The 20,197-nt window shown below is 39.6% G+C and overlaps 1 protein-coding gene across 1 annotated transcript; it reads right to left on the minus strand.

Annotated features, from left to right (window-relative positions):
• Positions 1-47: 47 nt before the first annotated feature.
• On the minus strand, positions 48-4,558 carry LOC107194392. The gene is made up of 3 exons (XM_015584011.1): positions 4,409-4,558; positions 3,312-3,374; positions 48-466 (listed from the first exon to the last, which is right to left on the minus strand). Exons 1-3 carry the CDS (start codon positions 4,556-4,558, stop codon positions 251-253), a joined length of 429 nt encoding a protein of 142 aa, XP_015439497.1. The 3' UTR covers positions 48-250.
• Positions 4,559-20,197: the final 15,639 nt, after the last annotated feature.

Genomic DNA, 20,197 nt, shown 5'->3' on the forward strand with positions numbered 1-20,197 from the left:
AAAGGTATACCGCCTTTTTTTCCCGCCATCGAACGAACGACTCCGTGTCCACGGATTTGCCCCCTTCCTGTCGACATCGATGCCCTCCGTGTTGTATATGATCCCTGGGCCTCTTTCCCGCCAAGAGAATTTCGATGATTGGCCATGGTTACCGTTGTATATCCGCAAAGCGTCGCTACGTCGAGCACCTAAGGCTCGTCCAGGATGGATCAGCCTGGACCAGCGTGTTCAGTTGGCGCCGTTCCGAACTCTAATCCCAGGGGTGGTGGACAGGGGCCTTGACGACCTTGACGGGCTCGACGTACGCCTCGTACCCGATCAAATGGGGCTTGACAATGTGCGGGGCTTGGTACGGGATCCTGTTCGCATGGCTTTGCACCTTGATGGTCAGCGGCTGAGGATGTGGGGGAGGGACCGACTGCTGCTGGGGGACCTGAAGCACCTGATGCACTTCCGGGGCATGTACCTGGAGGAATTGAACGGTTTCAATTGTCGTGTCCTAGTCGAGAATCGCGATAGATGAATCGAGAATTTGGGGACTTGTGATGAAGAATTGTTGGTACACTTGACAATTGAATTAATGGTATCTTGTAAGTGGTTAGGGTAATATAATGAGATGTAGTATGGCGGTTCAGTATCTTGTTCATGTGTGTATATGTAGTGCATGTAAACGGTATTATCGATATTATGAACTAATTCGTGTAAAATCAGTTAATGTTACAAGTTTTCTAAGATAATTAACTCTAGCAGTGACAGAATTTATTGATATTGTATCTATTGTGGTGATCGTTAAAAGAAAAGTAATTGCCTACCTCCTTTCTGAAATGGAAGACATCTGCTTAATTGATTCACTTCTAGTTTGTATTATATCAAATATTTCTACATGGTCTTCTATAATCCGCGTCAAAGTGGCTTTCTAGTTCCGTCGGAATTAGTAAAACCATGGCAGAGAAATATGCTTTAGAAATTTAATACGACATTAATCATACGAATTTCAGAATTGAAGCTGAAATTTATGATACAGGAAAGTCGCGATAATTCTACAACTAATTAGTATTAATTAAAACTTCGTAACTTCATATGAAACAGCTCTTGTACCATGAAATCAATAGAAACTTCCTTTCACATTTCAAACAGAATTAATTAAAAGAAGCAAACAAACAAAGTCGGTCTCCTTATATTTTACAAACATTCAGAGGCTTATTTTTCACTCCAAAATTGTATCTTTTACATATTATTCATTTTATAGACTTACGTCGCATCTAATTGGCCACTTTAAGCAATTTCTCGCAATTAAACTGAATTGTATATACTTTTGCATCAATTAAAGTTAAATAGCAAACATGGAAATCGCTGCGTATGTCAGAGGTTACAAGATCCAGAACGTCTGGAGCAACCGCCCGACAATTGGAGCGACTCGTTGCAAGATACAGTTGCACAAGGGCTCTGAATCGATCGTGATTTCGTCAGCGGGTTCGCGGATCCCTAGCAGAAATCCAATTAAACGACGATCGGGGTTCGATTCCGCTTCCACATCGGCTGGAAAGTTACGTTACGTGATTCGTAACGAGCGGCCGGCGTTAAGCGAACCGTTAATCATAGGAAATGAAGAGTTATCGGCGATGCGGTAGTCGTCGCCAGCGAATCATCGATCAGACATTACGATGATGGAGGGAAACGATCTAGATGATCAGTACAAGGAACGCGGAATAGAGTGTAGCCAGTAAAGCTCATCAGAAGGTTCTGACTTCTCTAAAAATCGTGAGAACTCGACATCGCGGTTTCTAGATGATTGATACTCTCGAATGGTAGCTGAAGGCAGTTCAGAAACATGGACTATACGGAACAAGGAATAGAATGTTTGAAATGAAGCTTATCAGGGAATTTTAAACATTCGGAAACTCGTAATTTAACATGATCATGCGTCGAACATCTGGAATGGTAGCTAACAAGAATACTGCTGGAGGTCCTATCTACATGATCAATATGAAAAATAAGGATTGAAATGTTACCAACGAAACTGATCAGAGGTGTTCAAATTATTTGGACCCCTCAGAACTCAACACCACGGGTTTATAGATAACAGTTATCGTCGGATGATAGTCGGAGGATCCATGAACAGATTAGTGTACTGATCGACATCGATTCGACTTTCTGTCGCTTTGGTTACCTGATGAGACCGTGATTCGTCTGAAATTATCTTTGTCGTTACCTGTGGCAGCGCGACCTTCACGTACGAGGGTTGGGCGACCTTCACGTACGAAGGTTGCCAAGGTTCAGGCGCTGGCCAAGGTTGAGGCGCTGGCCACGGTTGCGCAACCTAAGTGTTTCAAAATCACCAAATTCGTTTCAATCACAGAGTTCGTCGCGGAACAGTTTGTGTTACGTTTGGTTATTTTCCGCCGAGTAGGTCCAATTACTCGGTTTGTTCGATGAACGATGCCGGAAGACAGTGACAGAGAAGAGTTTCGGAAAATTAAACGAGAACAGAGATGGATGCTGAAGAGATGACGTTAGACGATTAGGTAGAGAACGTTGGAGGATCTCCATTATCTTATAGAGACCTGCGAGGTCCAAGTTTCGTCGAGTCACTTGGACGTCCCGAATGAGTTACGAGATGGCTAAATTAATTGGATTAATTGAAGGCTGATTGGTGTTGTCAAAACAGTGTAAAGTAACATACAGAGTTCGTTTTAATAGCTGTTATCTCGATACGGTAACTGCTGCAAACGCCATCTTGGAAGATTTACTCGAACAAAAATGAACTCGAGAACGGGGGCCATGGTCCACCCTCGTTAAATGTTACTCGATGGAACCGAGTAATTAACATGTATCGAGGGAATTCATGAACGATCGAAACAAGTGTTATAGAAATACAGCAGTATAATAGTGGAAAGTTTTGCAGGCATAAGTAATCATTTTTACAACAGTTTTGACAACGTTGATTTACTAGTAATCTTTCGAAGACACTGATAACAGTTACTTTTGTTATTTCGTCCTGATAACGTTACGAGAGACGATTAAAATATTCCACCTTTCCGAAAGTTGTAAAATAGATACCATATGTTATATACTTCAAGAAATGTAAGTTGCATACTTCTATGAATGTATGTTACGAGAAAATGTGTTACGTTTTTATTGTATAGTACTACATAAAGTACCTATAGACTTCCAGTCGGACTCAATGTAGAAAATTATTAGGCAATTGTTACGTCACATGCTGTGGTTAATTGAAGTTTCTGAAAGTGACAGAAACCGCACAAGATTCGTTTTCGTTTGGAATTTTTTCGAAATCTGTAAGTTTCACTCACCGGAGCAGCCCATGGGATTCCGGGGAAGGCGTTGGCGACAGCCATGACGGCGAAGAGAACAATCTGCAATTGCGGGAGGTAAATAATTTAATAAGCATCTGGACACAACACACAATTATACTTCGCAAACGCACAATACTTATATATTACAAATTAACAGCACAGACGAATAATAAGAAACGAACGAAAAGCAAAATTCTGTTAACGAGAGAATCAATGAATTGCAGTAAGATACAACACACAATTATACTTCGCAAACGCACAATACTTATATATTACAAATTAACAGCACAGAAGAATAATAAGAAACGAACGAAAAGCAAAATTCTGTTAACGAGAGAATCAATGAATTGCAGTAAGAAATATTTAGAGTATAACAAAGAATACATTCATGTTATAAGTTATAAATATTCTGAAGAATTTTGTCATACAGTAGAATAAATTGAAACCAATGAAACCAACAGAAAATCTAATAACAAGAGCAAATAAATCAGATGTCTAGTTGCAACATTAATATTCTTCTATGTATTAAACACAGGATCAAAGACTACTTCAAATTACCTAACCATGGCAAAAATTCAATGAACAGTGAAAATACAGTTTCCGAAAAAAGAATTATATTTTTATTTTGTAAACTGAAACTGCTACTGCGATTCTTCATCTTAAGGGGTAACAAACCAAGTATTGTAATAAATACTGACTACAACACGTAAAACAATAATCAAAAATTCAATCTTTTATAAAAGTACCAATATCAAATATACTATACAATTATTCTTAAATTTCTCTGTCCCTTCAAACGATATAAAATCAACGAAAACCAGTGATACCACAGGACAAACTAACAGAAAAGAACCAGTAACTAGGACTAATTTTTACAAATACTAAGTATATCCAAATCTTACTGTATCACCTAACTCAAACCAAAGACTCGATAACTACTTTAAAAACGAATTATCAAAAAGGATAACGATACTTCTGCGTTACAATTCACGAGTACTCTCTGTACGCTCCAAGAGTACGAACAGAAAGCAAGATGGACACCCGTAATGTAGTAACGATACCCGAGACTCGTTTCGTTGCTGGCTGAAACTTACGACGAACTTCATCGTGGTCGATTTTTCTTGTGCTGTACACGGGAAAACACTACGTATCTGAGGGGCGACGCGGTATGCTTTTATAGCTGGGCCCTGCCCAGGCCTAGGGAGCCCCAGGATGAGGCGGGGGCACCAACGATTGCATTGCATACAGACCCCTTTCACCAATACCGATCGACCCTTTCGGACCCCCTTATTCGGTGCACCGCAGACCACGGCGGCGTTCACACTTCCGGTAACCCTCCAAATTTCCCAAATTCTCGATACGTCTAAAGCTTTTCGATGGACGAAGTTTCACGATCGATGATTCGATTGACCTGATTCGCCGTATGCAACGACGCGTTGCGGTTGCATTGGCCTATCGAGAGAGAAAAAAAACTTTGAAGCTTAGGACACGCGTAAAATTCATCAGAAATCTCGCTTGCACTGTTTTTTCTCGAGTGATTAACCGATTACTTGCCTTTTTTTTTGTTCTCTGTCTATTGGCTAATTAGAGAATAACACGTTTCTGTGTTTCGATCGAACAATCAAAACACGTTGTGTAAGTTGAGGAAAAAAATTGATCGGTCTTCCTGTGTGGTTTTTACGCGGCCACGGTGAAGGGGATATTCGTCGACAGAGGCATATTTCTATACAATTAAACTGTGATTGTTTGGGAAAATAATTTGGTGGTCGGAGATTAGTAGAAAGGTTTCTGTTGTATGTTATGAGTATCGCTGAATAATCCACTGATTTGTTTTAATATTATGGGAATATAGTCTGACTTCAATTTGTCTTTTCGCTGTTGCGTTTTCGAAAATAAGTATTGAGTTAAGGAAAAAAGAGCTGAACAGAAAAATACTCATTTGTTGTTACATACATTAAATAATACGTCTTCGGTCTAATATGAGATGTATAGGAATTGAACTAAAAAGTTACCGTATTACAAACAATTTCAATAATACACCATGGCATAACTATAAAACCACCCTAGAATTTTCAATTCTTGTGTATTGTGGTTAAAATAAAAACGGATGAAGTATGCCATGTTTGACATCGTGTTGAGAAATAATGTTTCTCCAGGAAAGGATAGATTACATTCCCCAGAAAAAAGTGATTCTTTTTTATTTTAACCACAATGCATAAAAATTTGCAATTTTAAGGCAGTTGTAGAATTATGCTACGTAGTATATATCAACCATAAGGAACATATCAATTTATCATTTTACTATCCTCATCATCCATTTCGTTTAACTCTTTATCTATCTGAACATCTTTGCCACTCGATCGATCATGATACTTATGTCAACGTGTACATTATGTTAATTCTGCTTCGTGTAAATTATGATTTACATCGAAAGAGCATCCGAATAAAATTCGTCTCTTGACACGTGTTGTTTCGTCGTCGATCAGCTTTCCAATCTCGGGACGATCATCTCGAAATACAGGTTGGCCAGCAATCGGGAGTATTGCACAACGGAAAACGAGCCGCGACTTCCGGCAGGATCGACGCAACCGCGGAACCACGACGATGTTTCGTCGAGCATTTTGTGAAATTTCCCGCCGTCTAAAAATTTTCCCCGGGCATTAATTTTCCTGTTCTCATTCTCGACGTGCTCCGATACCTCCCGTCAGCGGCGGATCCCCGTTAACACTTTCGGCGCGGCCCAAAAGAGCGCTTCCGTTCGAATAATTCGCGGGGGATCGTTTCACTTCGGCCGCGGGAGGATTGCACAATATTTCGCTAAAACTTGACTCGTCGAGGCAAGAAATTGCTGCCGGACCGTTGGCACACGAAACAACATGTCGCTATGGAACACAAAAACCAGCGTCGAGCAACCGTTTTATTGTTTCCCATTTACGGCGGCCATTGTATTGACGCGAAATTAGAACGCGCCACGTTTTTCCAGATACATCGCGGTCGACTTTATTCCTACATAAAAATCAGAGTTGGCTCGATTTTTTCTGCTGATGTTGATGGGGAATCGGCGGTCGTTAACGATCTAGATAATAATGATTGTCGTCTGATAGAAATAAAAAATATACAGGGTATCGTGTAACTGATGGTACAACCGAATAGGGGATGATTCTACGTGAAAAGATAAATCGAAAATATAAAATACAATTTTTTCATGTGAGACTTTGTTTTCGAGAAAATCAACTTTGAAAGTCTGTTGGATACACGTACAATTGAATAGGACTGGGATAACGCGTCTGTTCATTGCATTCTGTTTCTACTTGCTGCTAGCATGAAGACACGCGTTACAGATGAATCTTCGAATTCGATTTTCTCGAAAACTAACCCACAGATGAATAAATTTTGACTTCTATTTTCGACTTATTTTTTCACGCAGAATCACCCCCTACCCAGTCGTACCACCAGTCACATGACAGCCTGTACATTGTTCGTGTTCTTTTTATAATAATAAAGTATAGCGACTGAGAAGTTTCGTACTATCTACAAAACTTAATATATTCTTTCTCCTTTTGTTTTCTTCGTTACTTGGATTAACAGCATACTTCCAATATTTTTAATACTATTAGTATTTTAATGTAAAAAGCTGTAAGCAAAGCAGGCGAATACATATGATGCTTTTATATTCACAGCAATTTATTTAACGAAAATTATACTCAATGTTAACGAAATTAAATGAAACACCTGTGGATCGCTATGTTGATATGGAAAAATGACATTTTAACCGCGTTCATTGTCCCAAAATAGAAGAGGCAAACATCACCCATTTTAACGGCGTCAAAGGAAGAAACGTTCCCCGAGACACGATTTTCTTAACCCGACTTTTTCTTCGAGGACAATTATGTAACAGTGACGGGGGGTGGGGGGAAGGATCATTTCCGCGTGATCGAGCGGCACGGTTGAAATTCAGTATCAATTTTCGTCCCTCCCACCCTATTTAGCCCAGTTATCCCTCGCGTCGTTAATAGGCTAGCTTTTACGACTCGCCAATTTCGTAAGCGCTGTAAAAGTCGGAACGGTGTAACCTAACGGGCCTTGCGCGGTCCCAGCACAGTCGTAAATGCATCTAGTTCTGGGTCGTGCGTAATACATTGTGTACAAATTACACCTTCCCCCGTCGAGAAATTGTATTATTCCTTCCGACGAACAAAGATCTCTCAGACTTTCCACGCGAATTAAGCAATTCCATACACCAAAAATCACAGCACCGCGTATGTATCTATCAAAATAAAAGGAAACCACTTGAAAGTGTTTTACGAACTGCTTTACACTCCAATTCTACAGTGACCGCGTTCCTAACAATCTACCATTGGAATCCGCCATTAAAAGAAAACGTTAAAATAGTTCCAAGCGGAATGAATTACGTTTCATGGAGCTAATTCGTGTTACTCGTGATGCAATCAGTTTTCGCCAATTTATCGTGTTGGACCGCATAAACGAGACCTACTCCTCGTAAAGAAACGTAACGGTAAATTAATCGCTTTATGACGAAGAAAAAGAAGCGTCTCTCGGTTCTCCCCCGCCAGAAGAACGGATGACGTTCGTCTACATGATCTTCAGAGACACGAAGGTTGCAACGATTCACGAAGTTTCCACCTTGGCACGGATTCTCTAAGGCGACATTTTCTCGCTACCTTTGGCCTGCTCGATCTCCTTTTCGAGAAAACTAGCCGCCCTTTACATGGGAGTGCACCGGCCAGTTGGCCAATCTTCGCGCCGCCGCTGGAAAAAACGCGATGACCCGTCGTTAAAAGTTCAGAACACCAGCTGTTTCAACCTTCGAGCGTATAGATTAATTGTAGACAGATAAATGATCGAATTAAGGTTCCACGATTTCAATCTATCAAAAAAGTTTTAGAAAACTTCTTTTTGTAGAACACCTGCGCCGCTTCAATTAACTGTTTGTTTAGAAAGAACGTCGTACGAACTGTAACAGAGTGGTTAAATCGGACGAATCGGCTGATTAAAGTTCAACTTCATTAGCCATATCTGCTAACGAAATTCGCGTTTCGACAACGCTCGTTACGGATAATGCGTTTTTACTACCAAATCAGGCTTCGTTTCCCAGAAACACTGCTTTGTTCTTTGTGGAAAGAAACCCGGGATTTTCCGTGCGAATCTGCTCGGACTTTCTTCGTTCATCCTGCACGGTAACTGTTCCTTTTCTCGTCATTTTCTTTTCGTTTTTTTTTTCTTTTCGACCTATCGGCAATTATGCGGGAACGTTGCGCTCCAGCCACTCACCACTCGGTCGATTTGCGCAATTTTTGTGGCGCGTTGCGCTCGTTGTTTCGAGACGCGGAGAAAGACAACCCCGACGCGCGGATCCGAGGGGGAAGCACGGTTGCAAAACTGGGAAAGTTCCGAGCGCGTTTTGGTTCTGGCCGGATTAAAAAGAAAGAAAAAATGCAACATTCGGTTTACGGTTCTGTGAGCGTTTGTACTCGAACATTTTGCAACCGTCCCGAGCCGCGTTTCACAACGTGGATTTTGTTGTGATACCGTTGGCATTCCCAAGATCCATAAAACATTGTTTCGGGTGAACTATATTAAGTTGTGTTATATAATCATAGAATTTATTATCAGATGTGATTCCGAGCGATCTTGCGAAATTACGGGGTGTTTCGTTGAAATTAGAGAATAGTGAATAAAATAGTGGCGGTGGATTTGACAGTGATAATTATTCTACATTAGATATTCCATTCTAGCCATAAATGACGAATGACAATAGAAAAGTAGAAATTATTTTATCATTTACTTCACTGATACAGAATTGTAAAACGAATCTATTGAAACGACATAACAATGCACAGATTAACCGAGAAAGTAAATATAATTTTGTCTACAGTTTTTCGTATACTATTTCCGAACTAAAATTGTTAATTGACTATTTGTTATACTCTTTCTTCCTGTTTCGTATACAAAAAAACATTTGTTCTGAATTTACGGTGTAATATCTTGTTACCAGACACGGTGAGTAATAAAGGTGCAACGCGAACAAAATTACGCTTGAAACGAATTCGCTGCCGGCGTGATTCAATTTGAATTGAGTTCAATCGCTTGCTAATTAACCGCAGTAACGTAACGTGATTGCCCGTGCAGCTACGTTTCATTAACGGTTTTCCTTATTCGGTCTTTCAAAATCCTGTAATATTCTATTAGATCATTCTATGAGCAATATCGTATTTTCTGTAATTTAAAACAAAGAACAATTATTTCATAATAAAAGTATAACGGATTACAATTCACGTTTTTAAAACATTGAACAGCTTTAGCTAGTTATTCTATAAAGAGAATATTTAACCTAACAAAAATTTAAAATCAAGATAATGATCATCTTACTAAAGAGAAACGGGTGATGAATGCTAAAAATTTTAAAATGACGTACGACTACGTTGCCAGTTACGAATGTGTTAATAGAATTCACTGCCTTCATAAAAATGATGACTATTCTTATTTATTTATTTTTCAAGAACAGGTACCAAATATTACACCGTCTGTTTCGACAAATTTCTCAACATCCACATCTCAGAACCCCAAAATTGAATAAACTTTTTGTTTCACTTCTGATTTCCTAAAATTGTCCACAGTGGGAGTAATTTTCTGTACACTACTCCTTTTGTAAATGAATCTACGCACGCGTAAATTTGCATGAACCAGTCCGTCATAAACACGACGGGAAGAACAAAAAGAAACTTCCGCGATCGATCATCATAGGACCAATAAATACCAGTATATTCGAGAATCAATCTATAAAACCAGTCGATCAACGCCCAACAATTAATTACGATCCAGCCAACAGCTGTGCAAAAAGCCCGGGAAAAAGGTACGCCCGCGTTTGAAAGAAGTTCACGCTCCGTTGAGCGGGCAGAGATTCGAAATGCGCGGGCAGTTTCCCATGGCGTGCCGGGTTTGATCGCGAAAAACGATCTGCACGTCGTAATCGCCGGTCACCGGTGCACGAGGAATACCGTTGGGGAAGCACCTGGCGAATTAGGCAATCCGTCTGCCTAGATTAAATCGTTCGCTCGCCCGCCGCTTTAGATTAGGTATAATTCCCAGACGAGTCGAAACGAATTACGGATCTAGCAGTGATGACTGACGGCCATCCAGATCAGAATCACCGGGAAATTATTACGGTTCCCGCCTGTTCCGCGTGCAGAATATCAACTCTGCCCCCTTAACCGTCGATTTCTGTTGGCAGATAACGCCGTTTCGCTCTGGATATCCGATCAATTGTGGAATTTATGAGTTATTTTATTTCCGTGATATTAACTGTTCCGGTTTTTTGTTTTGTTTCAGATTGTAATGATTCTTCGTGGTAGTAAAGGTGCCAAGGTTCTTCGCGAGAGCGTATGGAAATGGAATTTGAGAACATTTTTTTAAGGGGAAAGATTTATTGGAATTTGCTGGATTTCTAATTTTAGGTAATGTGAGAAACGTAAGTTTCAATATAGGGATAAAAAATAGTGGCGAGACGTTAATTAGAATTAGAATTGCAATCCTGATTTACGATAGTTTATAAATTAAAAGAAGATGTACCTCGATAAGTTCCAACTTATATACATATAATATAAACAAATACTACACTGTAATTACATCACGATTATTAGTATACTAAATCATTTATAAGTGCTCGAAGGCTCTTCGGCACTGAGTGTTCAATCTTGTAAGTTATATTCTACTTAAAATATTTAAATTATGCTATACTTGATTACCCCTACCTATTAAAAACAATTTATATTACGTGCAAATGATTTGTAATAAAATAGTTTACACTAACGCCACCGTTACATTAATTTAAACACACTTTTATTTATAGAACAGAAAATATCCTAAATGGAAATGGTTTTATAAAAAGACTATGACGATATTTATATCGGTTCTCCGAGAGTATACTGATTAAGTAGACTGATATAAACAGATACGAAAGCGAGGTAGCAAGTGTCATTACACCGGTGCACACTTCCTTTTTCCATTTTTATCGCGCATAGTATACGTTAATAACGATATGTCGGCTCAGTAGCTGCATAATTAATGACACTGGCTGTTTTTCTGCGAGCGGTGTATGGATATTACAGAAACGCTTCGAGCGACTACGATACGCCGCGGCAACCGGTCACAGCGGAAAAATTCTGATTAGATTTCCCTGAGGCGAAAGGATTTAAAGTTGTTAACACCTTTCCATAAAAAATTACCTGCGTGATTCGTGAAACATTCTACGGAACCCTTACACGACCAAACAATAAAATTTATCCTTTAAATCGAAGAATTGCACTTCGATTCAGAAAAAGAAAGAAGAAAACGGAAGATTTATTTTCATAGACACTCAGATTATTTGTTCCAATTATGAACTTATTAAAAAATATAAATAAAATGAATTAGTATAATTACTCGTGTCTCTATACATGTTATTATACAACGATAATTATTTGTAGATTTTCAACGATAACGATTCGATCTATACAAATCAATGGTCTTGGATTCATCTTGAAGAAGCGTTTAATTGGAACAATAAATGATAGAACAGTTGGAACAATTGAATGATTCTATTGAATCAATCCAATTGGAACCTCCACCGTTAGAAGCGAACTCGATCGAATTTCAAATCAGTTTGGCAAACGCTTATCGCTCGATTTCATCACGATTCCCTAATTACTACGGTGGAAATAAATGGCATTCACTTCGACAAGAAGTCCAGCGCAAATCGATGCTTCACGTGGCCAGGACGAAGAACTCGAGTATCGATTGCGCGGTGATCGATGATTCATCAATACAGGTCATCCATAAGATAACAGAATTTGCAAGTAAACGTTTGATACTGTGTCCCTATGTCGCTTAGCGTTTAACCCTTAAGTAGACGTAATGACAAAATCATAAGTGAGTGCATAGGGTCTGGAAGGTCCCCAATTTTGCTTCAAGAAACAAAAACCAACTAAATAAATTGAAGTGACAGTGACGGCATACGCCTACTTAAGGGTTAAACGTAACAGATATTCATAATGATTTTACACCCTGTCGAAAATAAATACTTTTAAACCCAAAGATACGTCCTTGAACAAATAGCAACAGCGGAATTTTTACAACTCCTACACTACATTCTTTAAGACGATCATAAAGAAGTGACTATAAGCTGCTCAAAAACCTCCCCCTCGCAATAATCGACACGTCACATTCGATCAGTACCAAGAAGGGTCGTTCTGTCTCGCCACTCTTCCGCAAACCCAGTTACCCGCCACCGCGGCTCGTATAATTAAACAATTAAGTAGCCAAGCAGCCGAAGGCGTAGCCCCGCCGCATGGAAGTTTACTTTCTAAGCTCGTTGCCGTGCCCCGCGAGCTCGCAGATATGGGAATCCGTGTTGCCCCCGAGGCATCGGCACCGGGATTGCTGCAATCGCCATCCTTGGGACACGAATCTGGAGCAGTTGGCCCCACCGGTGGACTTTGCAAACAGCCACTGATCACCGTCCACAACGAGCTTAATTTCGCGGTGATGAGGTGTCACCTGCGTTCCATTCGATTGACCATTCTCGACATTGGATTTTCGTTCGTCTGGAGAACAGGAATAGCCATGAAAATCAGTGGGAACGAAGGATTCGCGAGACACTGATAACTTTAGGGGATGTCTTGTACATTTATTCGGTGAGTAATTAGGGAGTAATTGTTAGTTCATCTAGTGTACTACTAACTAAGTTCCATCACTAAATACAAGTAAGGTGTGTTGATAGAAAAATTGAAAGGACTGATCAGTTCAATTTGTTTCGGTCTAATCCAGATGTATCGAGATCGATCTGTAGATATTTGATGTACCATTAACTGATGGTTCGGATGATCGTGTGAAAACAAATTTAATTTAGATCTAGTCGAACCATAGTTATTCACTGATTTATGGCAACTTCTCAGATTCCGTGGATTGTGTAATTCATAACGAATTATTAGGTCACCCGGTACATGCTCCCCGAGGCACCGCTCGATACGAGCGAGACGTGATTTTTTATGCCCCCCCGGTTTCGTAAATTTTCCCCGCGATTTTACCCGCTGAGCATTCATAGAAGAGTAAAACCATTGTACGAACTAGATCTCGGAATTCGTGCAATCGGGCACTGTATTATTAAAGTCGTAAATTTAACTAACATTACCAGTCCATAAGAGGTGAACGCAACATTGTTTCCCATTATTTCTGTCAAGAATTCTGTACGTTTCTACACACTTTCCTTTTCATTTTATTGATCGGGGATCATTGTGCAGGCGGAATTAAAACCCCGGGGATAAAGAAAAATGGAGGAAGTTCGCACGTAACAAGTGTGTACCCTTCACTTCTACAATTGCTCATTTAACTTAATTACGCGTGTACAACCTCGTATGCAAGAATACATCTACTGTCTTAGGTAATTGTGTGACAATCAGGTTTAACTTAGCTACTATAGATATATCGTATCCTATAAATTATTCATACTATACGCATGAATAGAAAAATTATGATAACATTACTTTAGGTTCGAAAATGAGAATATCGTCTTAGAAATTACTTTTCGATCACTTAGAAAATTTAATTTCGAGTATTAAAATTCCTTATAAATTTAGTTGGTATAATATAAAGAATTCTAATATTTCTCTATCTGCAACTGCGATTGCGCTATGTTTACTCGTTCAAGTGTATCCAATCTTCAATTCAACGGCTACCAATAAATCAAGATGGCGTCCAAGCGGTGCCCGCTTCACAACCCGCCAACAATTTTTTTGTTCGACGCGTTTAGTCCGTATCACTCCGCCTCGATCATTCCGCCGTCCTCGCGGTGTTCCCAGGAAGGAGTGATTGGGACTTGTCATTTAGAAGGAACAAGGCTCCGTTGGAGTCGTGTTGATTGTCAGGTCACCCGGTACGTTACCCCTTCGGCAACGTCCGCTCCGCGAGCGTCAAGAAACGCGATCACCGAACATACGTACATACATACACAAGAAATCACATTCTGCCATTCGTCGTGCGATCACGCACGGAGGGGATCGAGGTCCGCCAGGACAAATTCAGTAATCCGCTGAGTAGAAAAATGCACTGGGGAACGTAACTGGAAAATGGTCGCCTTAACTCTTGGCTTCGTCAATCCTGCTAATGTCACGTATACGCGGTGTCCCACGGCAATTTATGGCACAATAATCATCTCGTGAAACAAGTAGGTACCGCGGAGAACTATTATCTGAACGGAATTGGTTTCAAAAGTGAACACACTCCTACAGTATCCGGAATTTCATAAACTGAAACAACTTCGTCTAAAAATGCTCAGGTGCAATTTACGCGAAATTTCTGGCATTCGTATGGAATTACGAGGGTAAGAGGGAAATATGATCAATTTTATGAAAATTCGTTACTCGCGTTTATAGACAGATCGGTGACATATTTCATTGGTCGACAGTTCGCTTTAATCACGTCAACGTTCAGCCCAGTGTGAAACTAACCGAAAAAAAGAATCCTTTTGCGGTAAGTTCGACTGCAAATCATGCACAGTCATTCGCGGAAATAGTCACAGAGCCGTGCATATAAATGGATCATGTACAAGGTCTGATCAAAAAGTTCAAGAACTTTATGTATATATCATTTATCATTAATCTCAACAATAACCGTATAGGATCACTTTCAAGGTAATCCCTTTTTGCACTTATACACCTTCGAAGTTCTTTTTCTTCCAGTTTTCCAAAACAACGTGGTCTAGCTACAACAATAACTCAGCCATGTAGAGACCTAGTCAAATACAACACGGTTGATTCCCAGCGAAAAAAATGACGATTCGCCCATCTGAATCTCAGACTCGTATGTATGCATACTTCTATCACAATTTATTCTATAACATTGTGATTTGAATAACGGGAGCTCGGTCGAGACGAGAGCGTAACGAACGAGGTTCATCGAAAGGGAATTCGGTGGCTATTACGCTTGATGCCGAACCGACTGTCAGCTTCCTAGTTAAGAAAGTGACGTTACGTATACGGTGCTTGGGCGTCCTCGGTGTCAAGTAAATGGGCAAACACATCGACGTGGCCCGAGCGAGGAACGATGGGCATCCGCAGAATGGGAGCATCCCGTATGCGGACCGAGGTCAAGTTAACCCAGTGCGAATCCCTCGAGTGATCCCCCGGGCGGCTCTTTATTAACCGAAGGAAACCACACCGTGGGCCCGTTGGTCGATGGAACTAGGAGGGACGTCGCCAGAGGAACTGGCGCAACATTATTTCATCTCGTTGTAGGCCAGAGCCCCGGGCAATGACTTTGAGAGCGACTAACTTGGAAACGGCCGACGCTTCTTGCGGACCGCGACGGATGACGCAGCTGCTCCTAGTGGCACTAACATCTGGCGCCCGTCACTTCGCACTATCAATGGTGCGGAAAATCTAGTTAATAACTGGAGACAAGATAGGATACAAACTCTACTGGATTAATATTTGAGATCGTAGTAGGTATATCAAGATCTAGACTATAATAAATCAACTTCTCGTTAATAGTTATTTAGCTCTTTGTAGGAGGAATTGGAAGATTTACTATTCGTTCAGCAATCAGGAAACTGCGGACGTTTACGCAGATTGTGAAGTTGAAATTATAGGAATAAGAATAATGATCCATCTTCATTACATGTTCGATTACAATAATGCGTGGACGATCGTAGACACTCGTGTAGATGTGTGAGTTTCAGATGTTCGGGGAGAAGTTGATCCGCCATTTTAAGACGATAATAATTACGACATAAACAGTTAAATGCTGTCGTAATTACTACCTGACACCTGGTTCAAAAGAAAGATATTGAAACTAGAAATTAATACCTTATATTTTGAAAACAGGCAATAAATGTTCTTTTCATCTTCCATTTTCGTACATTAATATCTGATGTATAAAGAGAGAGATATACATGTGTATAAAGAGTCTCAGCTTACGTATCATATAACCACAGTGGCCAAACTGCGGTTCGCGAACTGCACAAAATCTTTTAGATCCTTACTGTGGCTCCTACACACTTACCTACATTATATCTTTTTATAAACTCGACGCATATTACATACACATATGTAGTATAATATTTTTGTAAGATTGTTGACTTTATTATGCAGTGTGATATACACGTGAATTGTAAGCATAACTCACAATCTAATACCGTTCCGATAGAGTATAGACGATACAGTTCTCCAGTATTTCTGATAGACGATATATTGCTCCTATTCTGACAAGGTTTGACCACGATTATCATACAACATTGACATCAAAGAAGACACCATTATTTACATAAAAATAGAAAAACAGTGAACTGAATGAGCCTACAAAAAAAAAAGAAGCAAAAAAGCTTATCAGACACGCGATTGCTCATCGGACCAAATGAAAAATCGCGTCGGTACACGGGGCCTGCAATTTGTTCATCCGATCATAATTGCCGGTCGTTATGAAATAACGATAAAGTCGGGTGGGCCGCGGAAGGTGATGATTCGCACGCGATGCTAATCAAGATTTAACGTAATAGCTCGCGTAAAATCCCCCATTTTTCTACGGAAGCTCGCGTCCATCATAGCTCGTCCGAACGAAATCTATCGAGCGTTCCGGCAAGAAGCGCACGCGCTCCCGTTCAATTACACTGGCCGATGGGGCCCCGACATTTTACGTGTGTATATACATCGCACGACTTTCATCGCGAAAGCGTGGCGATAGAAATGTGTATTACGTCCCGGAAGAAAATACAGGCGGCGGTTACCGCAACGCGGAGAATCGGTGCCTCGTAAAATCTTGTATTAAACAGTTCGTAACTGAATTGCATCGTTCGTGCCCTTTTCCTCATCGTCGAAACGGGAAATCTCTCTCTATCTCTCTTTCTCTCTGCGACGCGCAATTCGGCGAACGTCGGCGGATTTCTTTAACCCTTTACTTCCCACCGTTGCTATACAGCTACGGATATTAAATTACAAAATAAAATATTAGTGTCATGTATTTTTTCATATGTGTGAGTATATAATAGTTTCTTCCGGTCTTGTACAGATGGTATAGCACAGATTTGAACGTGCACTTAAAAGTTTATCGGTATAATAAAACATTATTTGATTTTTTGTCTCCTTCATTTGATGGAACTCAAGTGTTCAATGTTGTTGTAAATACAATAGAAACTTCCGAAACTGTAATTTCTTTCAGATATTTCAAGAGGATTTATTGATCATATTGTTGATCAATGATGAGAAACATTGGGTTTAGTATGCATATCATAAGTATTTAGACGACAGATTTCCATATAAAACAATTATGAAATATTGTTGTACGAAAGATTAATAGCGAAGCTTTTTGTTAAAGCACATTTAGAAAGCCTCACGAGATTTGTTAACGCTTGGAATACAATCGTTCATAACCACGCATTGAAATCACTAGAGTGTTATTTATGTGAATACTGCGTTCACCATAACCTATAGATATATTATACAACAGACGAGATATAGAATAAACCTAAAAATGCAATGTAATTGTAAATTACCAGCTCATACTATACTATGTACACCCACGAGCAAACTCTGCTACCACTAAGGGAACAAGTGGCGTAGGAGAAGGACCTATTACTACTGGGTATCAGGAATTAATCAAATTTATGACAAATTAACATTCGATTTAACATTCATTTCAGTACTTGAAATAAAATTACCAAGTGGTAGGAGACCCTTCTCTTAGTATGTGAATATAGCGAGGCGGCAAGAGACGAGGATAGCGGCGAAGTGAGCATTGCGACAGAAACAAATCAACAGATCCTCGCAGCTCTCCTCGCAGCACCACTATAATCGCTCGCACTGAATTTTCTTGGTTTGATTTTACCGCGATGCTCACCTCGCTGCTAAACGCGCTTTAGGCCACTACACTATAATCGCCGCCTTGCATCACTTTTTCCTTTAGCGAAAGCCGAGTTTGATCGCGAGGGTAGATGCACATGACGTGCCCGCCAATGTGAAAACAGGATTATTCACGGTTTAGGAAATGAATGAAATCGCCATCTCTCGATACCTGACGGAACTAATCCTACAACTCTTAGTACCTACATGAAGCCACCACGAATAGATGTACCCCCATTATGATCTGTCATATGCAACTGGGGAGCGAAATCCTGTGCGAAGAAGTAGTGAAGACTAAGGTCCCAGGGAACAGAAAGATATAATGAATACCTATCCTTCTTCTTCCTATTATCCTTTTTATCAAGTACATTTGCGTGAAGAGGCGGTAAAGATACCACGACGTAATGGCGCCATCCCACAACGATGGATTCAACCACGTATGATCTCGTCTCTCACCTCACCCATGGTAAAAATACCAGCCGGTAAAGAATTTAGCAACACGAATCCGTTGAAAACAATAAACAAAATCGCAGCCAATTTGCTCTTATTATTTGTTATAAAATTAGTAAACTTATAGGTGATTGTGGTTACAGGTTATATAGCAAACAATAATGATTGCCCAGGTCTCACCACGTGGAGGTTGCTGCGAATGGAGACCCAAGGAGGATAGATGGAATCACATGCGTTCCACATCTATCCCCCTTTTACAATAATGTTTGCATATTCAACAACGCAGAAACTAAAACTAACATGGACGTAGCCAGGAGGGGCACTTGCCCCCCCCCCCCTGGACGGAAAAAAATTGCATTGCTTCCCCCTGACTGATAACCTGGCCGTGCTAATGGAAACTAATGTTCAAATAACGCAGTTATTTTTTAAACCCGTTCGGCTTTATGACAATCCTCGGTTGATGAGAAATCTTCATAAAATGATCTTCGGGTGAAGAGAAATCTTCATATGATGTCTTCTGAAACAGAAACTGGGAGGATCATAACAAAACGTTTTACAGATTATAAATAATTCGTTCAGATGAACTTGTAGATTGATTCTACAATGATCCCTGAAAGAGAAACTCAGTGAATATCATATCAGTGGACAGTTAATAATTTAGAATAATTTAGCGAGTATTAATTCGATCCTAGGATTCTTTCTGAAACAGAAATTGAAGAGAACATACATATATAACGTACAATAAGAATAGAAGAATATAACAATACGTTTTTATCAACATTTCAATTCAATAATTTTAAATTTGATCCCACGAGGATTCCTGAAACAGAAACTAAAACGATTAGAAACATAATATCAAATTTCTTGAGATTGTTGACTCTTCATTTTGGCAAACAGAGATTCAATCTACAAAATTTCTGCAAATAACCTGAAACAAAAAGTGATCCCTTGGATTAAAAGTTGAAAAAGAAGGGGTTAGTAGACATAAAGGATAAGAAAGTGTCAGACATTTTGATCGTGTATACAAAAAATAAAAAAATGAATTTACTAGAAAAGTTGTTAAATGACTGAATTTAAAATTTAATACGTCTCTGTGCAAAAATCAAACAAGAATAAATTTTGGAGAATACAAACACTAACTTTTTATACAATTAACTTTTATCGACTAACTGATAACTATATCTTTTTCGTGTGTCAAAGTACAAATCAAGAAACAATCGTATTTTACTGTATCGAAATTTAAATTATTTTCGTTCAGAGATAGTATCTGCAAATTGAGAGCGACTCTAGTTGAAAATTTGCTATCAATATGAAGGATCGAATTGCATTTGCATATTTTTTCAGTTGCAAGCTTTTCATTAGTATCACATTCAGCAACAGTCCCGAGGAAACTTTGATTTTCGCAGAAACATTCCAAAAATTTACAAAAATGTACACTATTTTGATATCAATGGTTTTTGCAAATTACGTATAACGATTCAAGAATTGATATATCACCAACTCTAACAACGAATAGTCACTTCTAAGGACTCTAATTACAAATTT

The sequence above is a fragment of the Dufourea novaeangliae genome, unplaced genomic scaffold (genome assembly GCF_001272555.1).
Source record: "Dufourea novaeangliae isolate 0120121106 unplaced genomic scaffold, ASM127255v1 scaffold39, whole genome shotgun sequence".
NCBI classification, from domain to species: Eukaryota; Metazoa; Arthropoda; class Insecta; order Hymenoptera; family Halictidae; genus Dufourea; species Dufourea novaeangliae.

Coding starts and splice junctions, on each gene's coding strand:
- LOC107194392 (XM_015584011.1), bottom strand. CDS start 4,558: ATGCAATGCAATCGTTGGTGCCCCCGCCTCATCCTGGGGCTCCCTAGG. Junction 3,375..4,408: donor CGACCACGATGAAGTTCGTC/GTAAGTTTCAGC, acceptor CCGCAATTGCAG/ATTGTTCTCTTCGCCGTCAT. Junction 467..3,311: donor GAATCCCATGGGCTGCTCCG/GTGAGTGAAACT, acceptor CAATTCCTCCAG/GTACATGCCCCGGAAGTGCA.